The sequence below is a fragment of the Lacerta agilis genome, chromosome 5, assembly GCF_009819535.1.
Source record: "Lacerta agilis isolate rLacAgi1 chromosome 5, rLacAgi1.pri, whole genome shotgun sequence".
Lineage (NCBI taxonomy): Eukaryota > Metazoa > Chordata > Lepidosauria > Squamata > Lacertidae > Lacerta > Lacerta agilis.
This window is the reverse complement of record NC_046316.1, coordinates 63,710,475-63,726,475: the sequence shown is the minus strand read 5'-3', so window position 1 is coordinate 63,726,475 and position 16,001 is coordinate 63,710,475. Positions and strand designations below refer to the sequence as shown.

The 16,001-nt window shown below is 48.2% G+C and overlaps 1 protein-coding gene across 1 annotated transcript; it reads right to left on the bottom strand.

Moving 5' to 3' along the window:
* Positions 1-710: 710 nt before the first annotated feature.
* Positions 711-5,510, bottom strand: MRI1 (methylthioribose-1-phosphate isomerase 1). Its single transcript, XM_033150234.1, is given in 8 exon segments — positions 711-932; positions 935-946; positions 1,486-1,710; positions 3,262-3,438; positions 3,679-3,845; positions 3,930-4,087; positions 4,090-4,167; positions 5,342-5,510. Coding segments are annotated over 8 exon segments (1,068 nt in total). The 5' UTR covers positions 5,474-5,510; the 3' UTR covers positions 711-813.
* Between the last annotated feature and the right edge of the window lie 10,491 nt (positions 5,511-16,001).

Here is a 16,001-nt window from a genome sequence, read left to right as displayed (position 1 = left end):
AGCCTTCAACGATGCTTCTTACATGTGTTTAGAACATAAAATTCAGCTTAAATATTTTTATTGCATTGGTTAGAAAAACAATGAGTCTGTTTAAAAGCACTACACAGTCCAGTACAGAAAAGCCAATCAACATTGTGCCCCCCCAATACCCTAGTGCCCACCAATCTAGCCAATAATAGTAGAATGCAGCATTCATACAATTTCACATTGTGTCAAAGGAAGTCTATTTTAGCATGGTACACTGCAAAGCGATAAAGGGAAGAATATACAAAATACAGAGTGCAAAACCAAGGCAGCTAGCTACAATTCGGCAGATAAGCTCGCACATGAATTAATTTTGCTTTCATGCAAAGGACCCTCACAGCTTTCTTTCGAAGGAGCTAAAGAATACACAAGGATGCAAGTTGTGCCCTAAGGGTGCAGTGAGAAAGTAGTCTCAAACTCTTCTTTGTTGCTCCAGTAAAAGAGGAACATCTCTCTTGGTTGAGGCAGAAGCAAATGATCTAAAGAGCCACCAATGGCTCAGGAGCCGGATCACCATCCTCTGTATTATTAATACAGATGGTGTACAGTAACTGGATGGAAACACGAACAACCCTTCTGATCTGGATTTCCAATCTGCAAGTAAAGACACAAGGAAAGTATGTGTCCTTTGCATAGACCCCACTGGTTTGGTGGAATGGTAACAAGTATTTATCGACAACTGCCAGAGAGCTGAATTAGGAATATATCCCACCAAGCTCAAATACTGATCTCTCCAGCTGATTCATCCTCGTCACTCTCTTCTCCAGAAATCCAGAAAGCAGCCCATGTTCAGACTTTCTTCGCTGCCTGTGTCAGTCCTGCTTTAAGTTCAGCGGGAGCAAAGACACCAAATTCAGTGATAATGCCACCGCTTATCAGCTCGTGAGGGGTGACATCGAAGGCTGGTTCCAAACGTCAATGCCTAGGAAGCAGAAAGAAGACAGTCGGTACAACAGCATGGTAAAGGTTGTCCTAGCTCAGCCCCCAATCTCTGCTTCTGTGTTTCATGATCCCATTGTTGCAAATAGGAGGCAGACACCTCAAAAGAAAAGACACATTGTCACAAGAGCTCAGAGATGTTTTGTCCCTAAATACATAAATCAAAACATTATGGGAGATGGAAAGGCTTGCTTATTTTGATTTATTCATTTGTTACATTTGCATTCCACTCTTCCTTCCAATGGAGCCCATGCATTTTTGCCTCTGGAAAGAGAAGGGATGATGGGAGTTGTAGTCTAACATCGGGAAAGTCACAGGATGCCCATGCCTGGCCAAAGATAAGTAGCTGTCTGCTGGATTCTGAGATACTTGAGCCACTTTTCCTTGACTTTCTTTTAGGCTTACTGTAAATACTGGAGTACAGAGCCTGGTGTGTCCCCTGTTAAAGCACTGCAACTGAACATGGAAATGTCCCACTGAATGACCCATTTCTTTGCACGCTTCCTTCCCACGCTTTGGTACCTGGTGCTGCAACCCGCACACCATTGATGTGCGTCACTTCTTCACTTGGCCTCTCCTCAATAACGATCTTCCCGCCATGTTCCAAGGTCAGGTCACATGAGGTGCTGGGTGCTGCCACATAGAAGGGTATCCCATGGTACTTTGCAGCAATAGCCAGCTGGTAGGTGCCGATTTTGTTTGCAGTGTCTCCATTGGCAACAACCCTGTCTGCTCCCACGATGACAGCTGGGGTAAAAAAAAGAAAAGAAAAGAAAAAAAGGATGACACACCAAAAAAATGCCCACCTGCATGCTGCATTTGATTCCTTTTGAAATTCCCCATTACAGGATGGGTGGGTGAAGCAGTGCTCATGCTAATGATTTGTGGCATGTTTAGCCTTGGAAGACAGGTGACAGAGAAAGCAATCCCCATGGAATTCAGTGTGACATGAGCCTACTCTAGACACTGACAGCAGGGAGCCCTTCTGAAGCAGGGAAGGACACTTTAAGCACCAAGTATTAATAAAACTGTAATGTTTAAGTGTCCACTGTATCTTTGCAAAGGAAGATGATAAAAAAGAGAGAATCAGAACGGGTGGAGGCCACATAACTTTTCACTCAGCAGAGGAAAACTGTGACAGCAGGCACCGCTTCAAAACCAAAGTATGACAGTTTTCAATTTAGTTGAGTGCTAAGGTAAAGGTAAAGGGACCCCTGACCATTAGGTCCAGTCGTGTCCGACTCTGGGGTTGCAGCGCTCATCTCACGTTACTGGCCGGGAGCCGGCGTACAGCTTCCGGGTCATGTGGACAGCATGACTAAGCCGCTTCTGGCGAATCAGAGCAGCACACGGAAACGCCTTCCCGCCAGAGCGGTACCTATTTATCTACTTGAACTTTGACGTGCTTTTGAACTGCAGGAGCTGGGACCAAGCAACGGAAGCTCACCCCGTCGCAGGGATTCAAACCGCCAACCTTCTGATCAGCAAGAGCCCTGGGCTCTGTGGTTTAACCCACACGGCCCCTACATCCCTATTATGAAGAAACATAAGCAGGAGTCAGTGATTGCCATGTAGTCTCCCATCCAACTTTTTTGCCGTTGTTGATTCTGCTTAGCTGAATAAAGTACTACTGGTTACAGGTAGGTACCCGTGTTGATCTGCCATAGTCAAAACAAAATAAAAAATAAAAAAATCCTTCCAGTAGCACCTTAGAGACCAACTAAGTTTGTTCTTGGTATGAGCTTTCGTGTGCATGCACACTTCTTCACAAAAGCTCATACCAAGAACAAACTTAGTTGGTCTCTAAAGTACTACTGGGTCACTGCCACCAGAGCTATACATGTTGAGTGCTAAGTATCGTAAAATCGCAGTGCTGAAGTGTCCATGGAATGTTTACAAGGAAGGAAGAGGGGGGAAATACAGAACAACCTGGTAGCACCCCTGTGACCTTACTGGTCACACTCCTGTGACCTTGTAGCAGCCCTGCCAGGTCCAGAGGACACTAGCTGCCACTGACTTAAGGGCCTCAAAGCTGGAAATGCCTGGGTCTCTGAGAGGGCCTGCGTACTCAGACTTGGGTTCCCCACTCAAACCAGTGTACCACATTGGCTAAATTGTCCCAGTTCTTCCTCTGTGTTCAAAAGATGCTCGAGCCACCAACAGTTGTTCCAACAGCAAAACTACCTCCAGAAGACAGCCTGATTGCTACCTATCAAGCTTCCTTGTGAAACCAAAATGCAACGCTAAGGGCCAACTAGACGAGAGAGAGAGAGAGAGAAGAAGCACACCAGCGCTCACCTGCATCAACGAGCTGCTTCATGAGTGCCGCCACCATGCTGTCCGTAATGAGGCATGCAGGGATCTCCTCATACTTTAGCTCGTAAGCAGTCAGCCGGGCTCCCTGATTGTACGGCCTCGTCTCTGTGCAGTAGACCTTCTCCAGTTGACCCATGGCATGCAGAGAGCGAATGACACCTACCAAGCAACATCAAAATATTGACACTAGGGAGGAGGTGCCAGCTGTCACTTCATATACAACCTTCTGTTTTCAGAAGTGCCGCTAGGGTTCCTAGCTCCTTCCTTTATCTGCCAGGGAGGGACAGTGGGGAACCAGAGAAAAATGTGAGAGGCTTAGGAGAGGGAGACACCAGTCCTGGGAAAGGCACCCGTGGTTTTGTACTTGAGTTTAGGTGATGCTTCTGGACTGTCACTTACCAAGCGCAGTGCCGTACCCAGCAGTGGCCAGTGAGCCCGTGTTGCAGTGGGTGAGGACAGTCACCTTGTCCTTCCCTATGTGCTGCAGGTGGTGTGCCCCATGCTCCCCGATGCTTCTGTTGTCTTTCAGGTCTTTATCCAACATGGCTTCCGCCCAGCTGATCACGCTGTGACAAGAGGTTACATTGACCTGTGTTCTCGCCTAAAAAAAAAAAAGGTGTGGGGATACTGGGAAGCTGTTGAGCCCTCACCTTTCTCGCAAACTCTCGGCAGTGCTCCCTTCGCGCTTGGCCTCCTGGCGAACAAAGTGGCCCAGCTCCTGAGCTGCCCGGGCCATGTTGACAGCAGTAGGACGGCACTCTCTAAGTAGCAGCGAGTCTGCCACGAAATTTTCAAGGCTGCCCACTGTCTGCTCTGTGTTCCTTTGGCGTGCAGCTCCACTGCCAGACTCAGGCAGCCGACAATGGCGATGGCTGGAGCACCTCGCACCTAAGGGAAAGGAAACTGGAGCGTAAGCACACCACACAGGAAATGATGAGCTGGGTTCACTTTAATTTGTTCCTCAGGGCTACTTACAGCCTGCCCCAGAACAGGCGGCTGAAAAGCATTTTCGCTTGGGAGGCAGATCCTTGCAGCACGTGCAAAATGCAATGGCTTTACACTTGAACACATGTGACGTGGCAATGCTGCACGCATTTCAACTGGCATGTAGACTACGTGTGAGAATTTTTTTATGTCACTCCTAACACAGAATGTGCTGTAGGGACCTGATTTTAATGGCCTCGTATGGGAATTTTAGGAGAAAAAAAGTTAAAGCAATGAAACATGGATAGCAATTAGCAAGTTAAACAAACAGCAGAATCGCATGTAGTCAGTTCTTGCTGGAATGCATTACTTCAGACCTTTGATGGGGGGGGGGGAGAAGAGATCACATGTTCTAAACCAGGTATGGTAACTTTTAACCCTCTAGGTGAACTACAGTTCCCATCCACTCCAACACCCCATTTTGTAGTTCCCATCTCGGCCCCAACAAGAAATTGTAGTTCGGCAACATCTGGAAGGTCAAAGGCTCCTCAGGCATGCTTAAAACGGTCTTCCCTGTCTTTATAAATAGAAACAAACCCTGCCTGGCACGCTAGTTTCCTGGGAACGACTTTTTGAACAGGAGCTGCTGCAGCTCAACTCTGAATGAGCGGACTGCTAAACAGATGGAACTCTTCCCGTGTGAGCAGGAATTACAAACTTTAGTTTGGCAAAGAAGGAGAAAACCAAGTGTCCTGCCTTTTAAAAAGAAAATCCACCTCTGCACACGATGAACCCCATTCTTTTCGGCCAGTACTAGTTTTGCCTGCCCACACAATACGGGAAAAAAAATTATCCTGCTCATATGCCTTCACTTCTGGATCCTCTGCCTGCCACTCTTTGTCGGGGTTCCTTTATCCGAATGATAAACGTCCCGCAGCTCTACCGCCCAAACTGCGGGCTGGCACTCAAAAGGAGTGTTTCCCCCTATCACTGCCCCTCCACGTGGCAAGAGCTTCTCCTGTTGAACCGCTGCCTGCTGTGCAGCTGATAAAGGTGCGAGACCTCGGACGGGGAGCAGCACGCGGAGCCCCAAGATCGCTCGGGGTCCCTTGGCGTTTCCCCTTCCCCGTCGTAGCACCTTCATGGCGCGGATGGCTCTCCAGCCGTCCTCTACGCTGCCGATTTCCTCGTAGAGGCTCTGCTGGGGCAGCAGGAGCTGGTTGAGGATCTGCAGGGATCCCCTGCGGTAGCGGATCGCTTCCAAACTCATGGTTGCTTCCGAGGCTGGGCTGCGGGAGGCGGAGCGAGGAGCGAGGAGCGGAAAGGAAGCAGCCCGCGCGGGTGCTTCTTCCCGCGGCCGAGAAGCTGCGCTGGGTCCTAGGAGGAACCATTTTCAAGTCCCAGCGAATATGCCCCACTGCTGACCCCAAAAGCTCCACTAGGGCAAAGGATCCTTGCTTCTTCTTCTTTTCTATTCGTCTACCGCTGAGTTATTTATTATTTGTAAGAATATTTATAAACGCTGCATCATAAAAAAATATATCGCCGAAGTTATGTCGATATAAAACCAAACAATGACATCATAAAAGTTAAGAACAAGCTAAAGCAAAAAGAAATTAAAAACATCAATAGACCATTTTTCGGGATGGATGTACTCTTACTTGCCTGCATAGGCCTGGCTGAACAAAAAGTTTTCAGCAGGCATTTAAAAGGTGGCGCAGAAGGTGCTCACTGAATCTCTAGTGGCAAGGTGTCCCACAGGACTGGGCCAATGACACTAAAGGCTTGGTTTCTTGTTCGAACGAACTTCCAGTTGGGATTCAAGTCTCATCATGGGACTGAAACTGCCTTGGTCGCGCTGGTCGATGATGTCCAGCAGGCTAGGGAAAGGTGAGAGCTGTTTCCTAGTTCTGCTGGATCTCTCAGCGGCTTTTGATACCATCGACCATAACATCCTTCTGGACTGTCTAGAGGGGCTGGAGCTGGAGGCACTGTTATACAGTGGTTCTGCCTTCCTCCTGGGCCATGTTCAGAAAGTGGTGGTGGGGGGTGAGCATTCAGACCCCTGGGCACTCACTTGTGGGTGCTTCAGGGTTCTGTCCTCTCCCCATGTTTTAAAATACGGTATCTATATGAAGCTGCTGGGAGAGATCATCAGGGGGTTTGGGTTGGATGTTCATCAGTATGCAGATGATACCCAGCTCTACCTCTCTTTCAAATCAGAATCAGTGAAGGTGGTGAAGGTACTGTGTGAGTGCCTGGAGGCGGAGGAGGATGAGCTAACAGATTGAGGTTGAATCCTGACAAGACAGAAGTACTGTTTTGGGGGGACAGGAGGTGGGCAGGTGTGGTCCTGAATGGGGTAACTGCCCATGAAGCTACCAGGTGGTACAGAAGATATTATTACGTAAGAAATGTTTCCCAGAAGTGCATGTATGTGTCCACAAACCTGCATCCAGTCAGCTGGATACATATAGCGGTACCTCGTGTGAATGTAATCACAGTAATGCGAGCAGATAGGCACTGAGCCTTGGCATACTAATAGGAGTCTTACAATGTGTACCTGTTTTCATCTCCCTGCCTACCTGCTCATTGCAGAGTTTTGAAATCCCCAAACATTGCCAAGGCTATCTTCCTACATAAATATGCTGCCTTGTAAAATGCATGTAAAATATGTGTCTTAGCATGTGATGTTTTTGCTAGTTTCAAGCATTGGAAGCAGAACTGAAATCCGAGCCGGGAGCAATCCCTAAAGCAAGGATACAACTTTTTCAAATAGAAGCGTGGGATGATAACCATGCAATCTGAAAGCTGTAGCACCGCGACGTACAGGTTCTCTCATTTCTGGTAAAAGATGCCTGCAATCTGACTGTACTACTTTAGCAGGGTTCTGGAGGCATGGGGGGGTGCAGGCGGAAGAGATTAGTATTGTTGGGCAGAAGCTACAGCCTACAGGGCTCATCACTAGGCGAGACGAGGCCCTTACCTGCCGGGCACAGACCTCAGAGGGGGCAAAGTAACCGATATTAGAAGGGGCACACTTTTATACAGATTAGTTTTTGCTATATCTTATCCATTACTGATAGTAGTTGTTGTGTAGCAGTGGTGTGACCAGGGCCGTCTTAAAGGGATCGGCCGCCTTGGCGCGACGATCCCTCGGCGCCCCTGGTGGATCGCCTCCTCCGCCCACATCCCTCCCGCTGGCCGCCCCTCGGGAGAGGGTGGGCGAGCGGGGGATGAGGGGCGTGGCGCTGCAAGCCAGCCGCCCTCCGGAGCCCCAGCTGGAGCGCTGGGAAGGGCGCGCAAAGCCCCGCGCCACTGCAGCGCCACGCCCCTCATCCCCCGAGGGGCAGCCAGCGCGGGAGGGAGGTGGGCGAGCGGGGGATGAGGGGTGTGGTGCTGGAGCGGTGCGGGGCTTTGCGCGCCCTTCCCAGCGCTCCAGCTGGGGCTCCGGAGGGCAGCTGGCTTGCAGCTTGCCCGCCGGCGCGCGCGCCCGCCCATGGGGGCGGGCGGGTTGGGGAGGGGCGCCCGGTATGCCGACGGGCTCGGGGGGCGCCCCTGGGGGGCCTGGCGCCCTGGTGCACCGCGCCACCCAGCCCCTATGACGAGAGGCCCTGTGTCCGACACTTTGTGACCCCATGGACCAGAGCACGCCAGGCATGCCTATCTTTCACTGCCTCCCGCAGTTTGGCCAACTCATGCCAGTCGCTTCGAGAACACTGTCCAACCATCTCATCCTCTGTCATCCCCTTCTCCTTGTGCCCTCCATCTTCCCAACATCAGGGTCTTTTCCAGGGAGTCTTCTCTTCTCATGAGGTGGCCAAAGTACTGGAGCCTCAACTTCAGGATCTGCCCTTCCAGTGAGCACTCAGGCAGATTTCTTTAAGGATGGATAAGTTTGATCAGTATTTTACCTTTATTTTATATTTTGAAGAATTTTATCGTTTTGGAAGTAATTAATAAACAAGATAGAATTGTTGTTCAAGTATATACAAAACAGATACACTGTAGAGTTGATCTGCAAATAATATAATAATAATAAAATAATAATATAATTTATTATTTATATCCCACCCATCTGGGTGGCTCTCAACAGAATTAAAAGCACAATAAAACATCAAACATTAAAAACTTCCCTAAACAGGGCTGCCTTCAGGTGTTTTCTAAAAGTCAAATAGTTGTTTATTTCCTTGACATCTGATGGCAAGGCGTTCCACAGGGCGGGTGCCAGCACCAAGAAGGCCCTCTGCCTTGTTCCTTGTAACCTCACTTCTCGCAGTGAGGGCACCGCCAGAAGGCCCTCGGAGCTGGACCTCAGTGTCCGGCAGAACGATTGGGTGGAGACGCTCCTTCAGGTATACTGGGCTGAGGCCGTTTAGGGCTTAAAGGTCAGCACCAACACTTTGAATTGTGCTCGGAAACGCACAGGGAGCCAATGTTGGTCTTTCAGGACCAGTGTTATATGGTCTCGGTGGCCACTCCCAGTCACCAGTCCAGCTGCCACATTCTGGATTAGTTGCAGTTTCTGGGTCACCTTCAAGGTAGCCCCACGTACAGCGCATTGCAGTAGTCCAAGCGGGAGATAGCTAGAGCATGCACCACAGACAGGTAGGGTTTCAGCCTGCGTACCAGATGGAGTTGGTAGACAGCTGCCCAGGACACAGTAAAAATGAACTTAATTTTAAATCTTACAGTCCCATCCTGATCTTATTTAGAAAAGGTATTCTTGCAATTTAAAACGAATTTAGCAGTTTAAAGTTTTTGCCTTTTTTTCCTATGAGAGATCTGTGTTTGAAAATTGAAGTTAGACATCCCCCCCCCTGGGGGGGTGCAAGTAACTTTGCTTAGGGTGCAAAAGAGCATGGCACTGGCACATATGCCTCATCACCAGGGCCCCACAGCTGACCACCCAGCCCCCTGGCTCTTCTGTTGTTCCTCTTGCCAATGTTTCCTGCTTGTCTACTCTCTCGGGCTAGAGAGTGTGAGACAAGATCAAGGAAAAGGAGCAGTAGGTGTCACTGCCTACTCTACTCACTCACTTGGACCCAGAGGCAGAGAGATGCAGTGGTGCATCCCCTCCAACATTTCTCCGATGAAAATAGGGATGTCCTAAAGAAAAGCAAGACATTCCAGGAACAAATCAGAAACCAGGACGGCTTCTGTAAATCCTGGACTATCCCTGGAAAATAGGGACACTTGGAGGGTCTGGTGGTGGCAGAGGTAGGAAGACGCTCAGGCACCCGGAGCAGCAAACACAACGTGCACCTGGGGGCGGGGCGTCACTACGTAGCGCACATGCACAGCGTCACTATGTACGATGCATGCGTTGTAGCGATGCTGCGCATGCATGCTACATAGTGGGTTGCTGGCGGCGGTGGCAAGCTGCGGATTGAAGCTTTTTACTGGGTAGCTTGGGAGGTGCCGTTGCTCCGCTGCCCGGTAAAAAGCCTCGCTCTGCAGCTTGCTCACTCACCCACTCGGCGCTTTGCCTCCTTCCTGCTCAGGCTGCGGGGGGGTGGGAGGGGACTCTTCTCTTGGGCCACTGACGCCCCTACCTAGCCCGCCCCTCGCCTTTGCCCGCAGCCCGAGCAGGAAGGAAGCAAAGCACTGAGCGGGTGAGCGAGCAAGCCGCGGAGCGAGGCTTTTTACCGGGCAGTGGGGCAACGGCACCCCTGCCTCCCAAGCCTACAGTGAGCCTGGGGAAAGGGGGAGAGCTTTGCCGCTTTGCCAGAGGCCTGGACGGGCTGTCATGGCCGTTGTTTGCTGTAGGCTTGGGAGTCGTGGGGTGTGTGCCGAATCTCACTCCCCAGGGTGGCACACGGGGCGGACCGCCCCCACCCCACCCCTTGCTCCACCCCTGGGTGGTGGATGGTTTTAAAAGAGAATTAGAACAATCCATGAAGGATAAGGCTATGTTCTGTTTTCACTGTTGGAGGCAGTATGCCTCTTATGCCAGTTGCTAGCCATTAGGGCTCTATCTGCACTATACATTTAAAGCAGTATCCTAACACTTTGAACCATCATGGCTTCCCACAAAGAATCCAGGGACTGTGGTTTGCTGAGGATGCTGAGAGTTGCTGAGAGTTTGTTGAGGATGTTGTCGCCCACACAGCTACAATTCCTAGAGTTCCCTGGGAAGAGTGGTTGATTGTTAAGCCACCCTGCAAATTGCAGCTCCCATTCTCCACCTCCAAACACCCAATTTCAGGGCCTTCTGCTATCTATCACTGGCCAGCACCCATGGGAGAGCTTTGCAGAAGGATACCTCTGTTTAATCCAAACCAACCTTCGGCCTGGCATAAGAGCCAGCTGCCCTGCTGAGCAAGTCAGAAACTTTCAAAACCACTACCCTATAGGATCACAAGGGTTTAACATTACAGGAACTTACCTGGAATGTGTCCCACTAGTCCTCATTTTTCCATATAAACTATGGACAGAGGGTTTGGCAGCAGTCCCTGCATGTGCATCAGACATGCTGAGTCAATATGTGGTAGGGAATAATTCTAGCTTCATTGAAATGAAAAGGCATTGTCCTGTACAGTATCTCCTTTTCAGGGTCAATGTGTTAGAATATTATTCTATCCATATGGCCATTGTTTTTTCCCTTATCTATTCCAAATTCTCTTTCTAAATAGCAAATTTGGAACTACTGTTACTTATATGCAAGCAAAGAAACTTGGGCAAGCCCTGCAGGAAGTGGTACACAGGCTGTCACTGTAGCACAGTTGCTATTGCCTTCTAACTTTTTAAAGTGTGCTCTTCCACGCTGTTTCCTATTTGCTTGCTGCTTCATTGCACCTCCTAAATCACAGTAAGTTGGTTAATAATAGAATATGCAAAGCCCTACCATTACAGAGCGGTTTCATAGCATTTTCATTTTTATACTTTCTAAAACTCAATTCAAGTGTCAAAATCTAATTACTGCAACTTGAAGCATATAGTGCTTGATTACAGATAAAATAAAGTGCTCTTTTATTTTTTAATAACCAAAACTCATATTGATGCAGCGGCTCAGTTGGTTGGCAGTGATTTTGACGGAAGCGTATGTTACAGTCCCCAAGCAAGTTATTGAAGTATTTCTAGGATAGTGTTGCTGTGTTCAGTATGATTTCATCTAGTGTATTCAAAAGAAAACTGTTTATTTTGTAATGGTCCCATAGACTTCTGGGCTGCCTGTTTCGGTAGTGATTTTAGAAGTCTGTAGCAATCTCGTTTGACAATTCCTTTCATAACAGCCCTTAGACACATGATCAGAGGTTACTGAATGTGTGGTACATGTGGAATTGTTGGACCAAGATTGCAGAGTTCCTGATCACACAAAGAGCACTTACATGCATTTCTAGAGCAGAGGTTGTCAACCTCCGGCCCATGGTCCGGATGCGGCCAATGAAGACCGTTTTACCAGCCCATGAGCCCCGCTCGGCAAATCCCCCGCGCACAGCGCAGGTACTCACCAAGCTGTGCTGGAAATGGCATCTGCACACGCGCAAATACCAGGAAACATCTGCGCATGTCCAGACGCCGAAAATCGCTTCTGCACAGGCATGATTTTCGGCTTCTGGGCATGCAGAGAAGCGATTTCCAGCATCACAGAAATGCGCAGGCGCGATTTCTGGCATCGCGCTGCACATATCTGGCCCATGGACGATCTCCGTGGGATTGATCCGGCCCATGGCCGGTAAACCTTGCCGACCCCTGCTCTAGAGTATGTACATAGACTCTGCAGAAGTGACCATGATTAGATGGAGGACAGGGCAGGTCCTGCTGCCATAATCCTGCTCACCTACTCCACATATCCCCTTGTTCGGTTGTAGGGAACAGGGCTAGTCTCCGAGCTGGCAGGAAGATCACATGTGCAATAAAGTCTGCAAGGAAAGGGGTCGTGCGTCATTGGTAAAGCACTATTTTACATGCAGAAGGTCAAGTTTCAGTTGCTGCCAGCTCTAGAGCGAGGAAAGATTGAAAACTTGGTGTTCTACTGTCATCCAGATTGGTAGACAGTACAGGTCTAAGTAGACTAACAGCTTCACTCAATATAAGGCAGCTTGCTATGTAAAAATGTGTTTTCAGGAGTGAATCTAAAAATTTAAGCAGATACAAAGCAACCTGTTAGAAACACTGATTGTTTTTCTATGGTGTTTGCTTTCTTTAATTCCCTGCTGTTCCACAAGCTGCCATGCTGCCCTTTGGCAAATGATAATGGCTATCTTGCTGTAACACATTCTCCACGCTATATTCCACCACCTTCCATGTTCAAAGTCCAAATTCATTGGATGTCATTAAGGACAGACAGCAGGAACCGACTCAGGAAAGTACATCAGTGATAAGCTAATTATTCTTTCGTGCAGAAATAATACAATGCATCTAGCAATTCTAGATTTTATTGTTTCCTGGGTGCTTGGTTCATAGGTTCAGCCAAGCAGTGGGATAGCTTAGCAGATGGGTAATGCAGTACACAGCCTGTCACATCTAGATCACCAGCTTAAATTCAGCACAGATTTCGGATGATCTGAGAGTGGTTACCATCTGTTCAATAAGGGTTAATGAAGTGGATTAATATCCTTTCAGCTCAGGCCTCTTGAAGGACATATGCCATTGAACTAAACATCCCAATTAGCCAACTAGTTGAAAGTCACGACATGGAGACCAATAACTAAATAGTCCTGCAAAATGAAGAAGGCATTTGCGTCAGACAGTTAAAACTCGTGCACGTGAAGTTGGCATGGCAAATACACATGATGTACCTGGAAATGGCTAATTATTGTGCTGGTGGCAGAAAGGACAAGTACAAGAACTGTATCCTGGATATTCTAAGAGCCTGCACCATACACCTTGACCATGAGTCACTTCAAAAGCTTCCAGCATGGACTTACTTAAAATCTGCTAAATTGGGAATAGGGAACCTGTGGTCCTTTCGATGTTGTTAAACCCCAACTTTAAAGCGGTTAGGCTTTAAAAACAAACAAACAAACAAACAAACAAACAAAAACATATAAATACCGTAAGTTGTTTTTTTCTAGTTAAAAAAACTTACAGTATATGTGTCTCTGTACCTGGGCAGTGTCATGTGTACGCGCAGAAACTACTAAATTAATTTTTGGGGTAGCCCCATTTTGCTTCTAAACCAACAGAAGCATGGATGTTGGGATCATCCAGAGGGAATAACGACTGGAATCTTGGCTGCTGTTCTTAGATTCCGTATTAAGATGTGACAAGAGGGCCCTGGAAAAAATGTTACTTTATATTGCTGCACACCTCCCCAATCTCCTAGCAGTGTAAGACCCCAGAGGCTCCAGGCGGTTACCCAGGGTTTGGTTTTCTCAGAATGATATATGGTTTGTTTACACATATATACAACCTGAGCCTATGATGGAGGGGTTCACAGCATTGACAGCACAAGAGGGTCTTGCTTCCCTCATAGCCACAGCCTTGGATTCCTGCAGAAATCAGGCATGGTTCTGTCTCCCAGCCGCCCAGCCTGCAGCCTTGCTTCTACCTTCTAGCATGGGCGTCGCGAGGGGGGGTGGGGGCGGCCCACCCGGGTTCCAGGGGAGGAGGGTGACACTTTGGCCCGCCCCGCCCTGCCAGCGGGCGCCAAGCTCCACCCCGCGGCCCGTCCAGGGTCCGCCGCCGGCGCCGCTATGGGGCTGCCCGTCTGTGCTGCTTTAAAGCAGCATGGACGGGGAAGCCCCAGGAGCGGTGCTCGCTCGGCGGGTCGCCGCTGGAGCAGCAGCGCTGGCAGGATGGACAGTCTGTCCTGACGCATGCGTTGTGACATCACGACGCCCCACCTCCAGTGGGGTGCCTCCGCACGGCAACGCCGCCCCCGGGCATCCAAGAGGCTTCCTACGCCTCTGCCTTCTAGCTCACATACGCCTCAACTCAACTATGACTTTTATCTTTCTAATTACCGGCGAGTTGAGAGAGCAGGGCCCACTCACTTTTGTCTGGCACAGAGCCAGTTCCTTTGTTACTTTAACGGGCCATACTCAGAGGGCCGTTACCTCACCAGGAAGCTAGCCTGGCTGTTTCAAGAACTGAATCCATGCTGGATCCAGGAATTAGAAGGGGGCTCAGGCATACAGCCTACCCCCCTCAGCTCATAACGATTATTCTCAATGGAATATTTTATAGTTTTAACTGGTTTTTATTTTCATTGAATTGTTCGTACATTGCTTAGAGGCTATTGTAATCAAGTGGAACAATAACAAAACCAAAAACAGTGCTTCTGTTCAGAGCTCCAATCAGTTTGCTATGCCTTCCTCCAACAGGCCATTCTCCCTCCTACCTGCAGTTTTCTGTTTTCATTTTCCAACCGACATTCACCATTCTGTAGTGACTGAGTATGCTCAGTCTTTATCAGGCTCTCTCTGTGTGTCTGTGTGTGTGGTGGCTCATTTTGTGTTGGCAGTTGGTACTCACTGCCTGAGTTCATTCTTCATTCATTCATTCATTCATTTCCATTTATGAATTGCTTTGTTATATAGAAGACGTCAAAGCAAATTAACAATAAAAACATCCACAATGGAAACAATTAAATTTATAAAAAACAAAACAATTTGATATTTTAAAAAACTGGATCAAATCCAATACACATTCAGCATGGAAAAAAATCCTCACTTAAAAGACTATTAAAAAGGAAGGACTTCAATAGGTTCTGAAAAGACATTGGGAGGTAGGGATGATTTTTTTTATACTGCTATCTATGATGCAGGCTTTGAGTGTTCCTTGATTATCGGTTCATGACCCTATGGATGACTGTAGAGCAGTGATATCTTAATGAAGAGCTGTGTCTTTTCTATATGAGATCAATGGTGGGTGCAGACTGCTGTGTTCCAACGGGTCCAAAAAGCCTATTGTCTAGATGGGGTTTGATAATGTCTGCTAAATTGATAGTTATTCTGTTGACAGGAGTGGGTTTGTGTGTGTGACAACAGTTTCATGCCCCTGTTCCAGATCCCTTTATTACCCGAGTATACATCATTGTTTTCACCTGAGTGAAACATACAGTATATTGCTTATTTTGCGTTTCTTAGTGGTATTCAGGTCAACTGGATTATTCTGAGGCAAGTAGGTAGAGGGTGGGAAACGAAGCACACTTGCAGATGGAATCGCAGAATTCTACAGTTGGAAAGGACCACAAGGATCATCTAGTCCAACCCCCTGCAATGCAGGAATCTTTCACTCAAAGTTGGACTCAAACCCACAACCCTGAGATAAAGAGCCTCATGCTCTACCAACTAAACTACCCCACTTGCTACTTCGTGAAATTCAGCGAGGCTCTCCTTAAGAGAGCAATCCTATTCATAGCTACTGGGAAGTCGAATTGTCCACTTAATCAAAACAAAAAACAAAAAACAAACAAAAATCCTTCCAGTAGCACCTTAAGAGACCAACTAAGTTTGTTCTTGGTATGAGCTTTCGTGTGCATGCACACTTCTTCACATACTTCTTTCTGTGTGCATGCTCATACCAAGAACAAACTTAGTTGGTCTCTAAGGTGCTACTGGAAGGAATTATTATTATTATTATTTACTATGGCAGACCAACACGGCTACCTACCTGTAACTGTCCACTTAATATTCACGGGAGGTAAAACGCGCGTGCTCCCCCCACCCCCCATTCGAACAGCGCCGAATCGAGAGTCCATAGAAAGCGGAAAATTCTCTCTCTCTCTCTCCGTATGTGTGTGTCTCTAGACATACACGGTCACTCTAACCTTTTTGGCTACCTCTATGAATATTTCCTTCCGCTCCAGTCATTGGCCGAGATAGAGGCGACTAGGCGGAAGGGCTCGT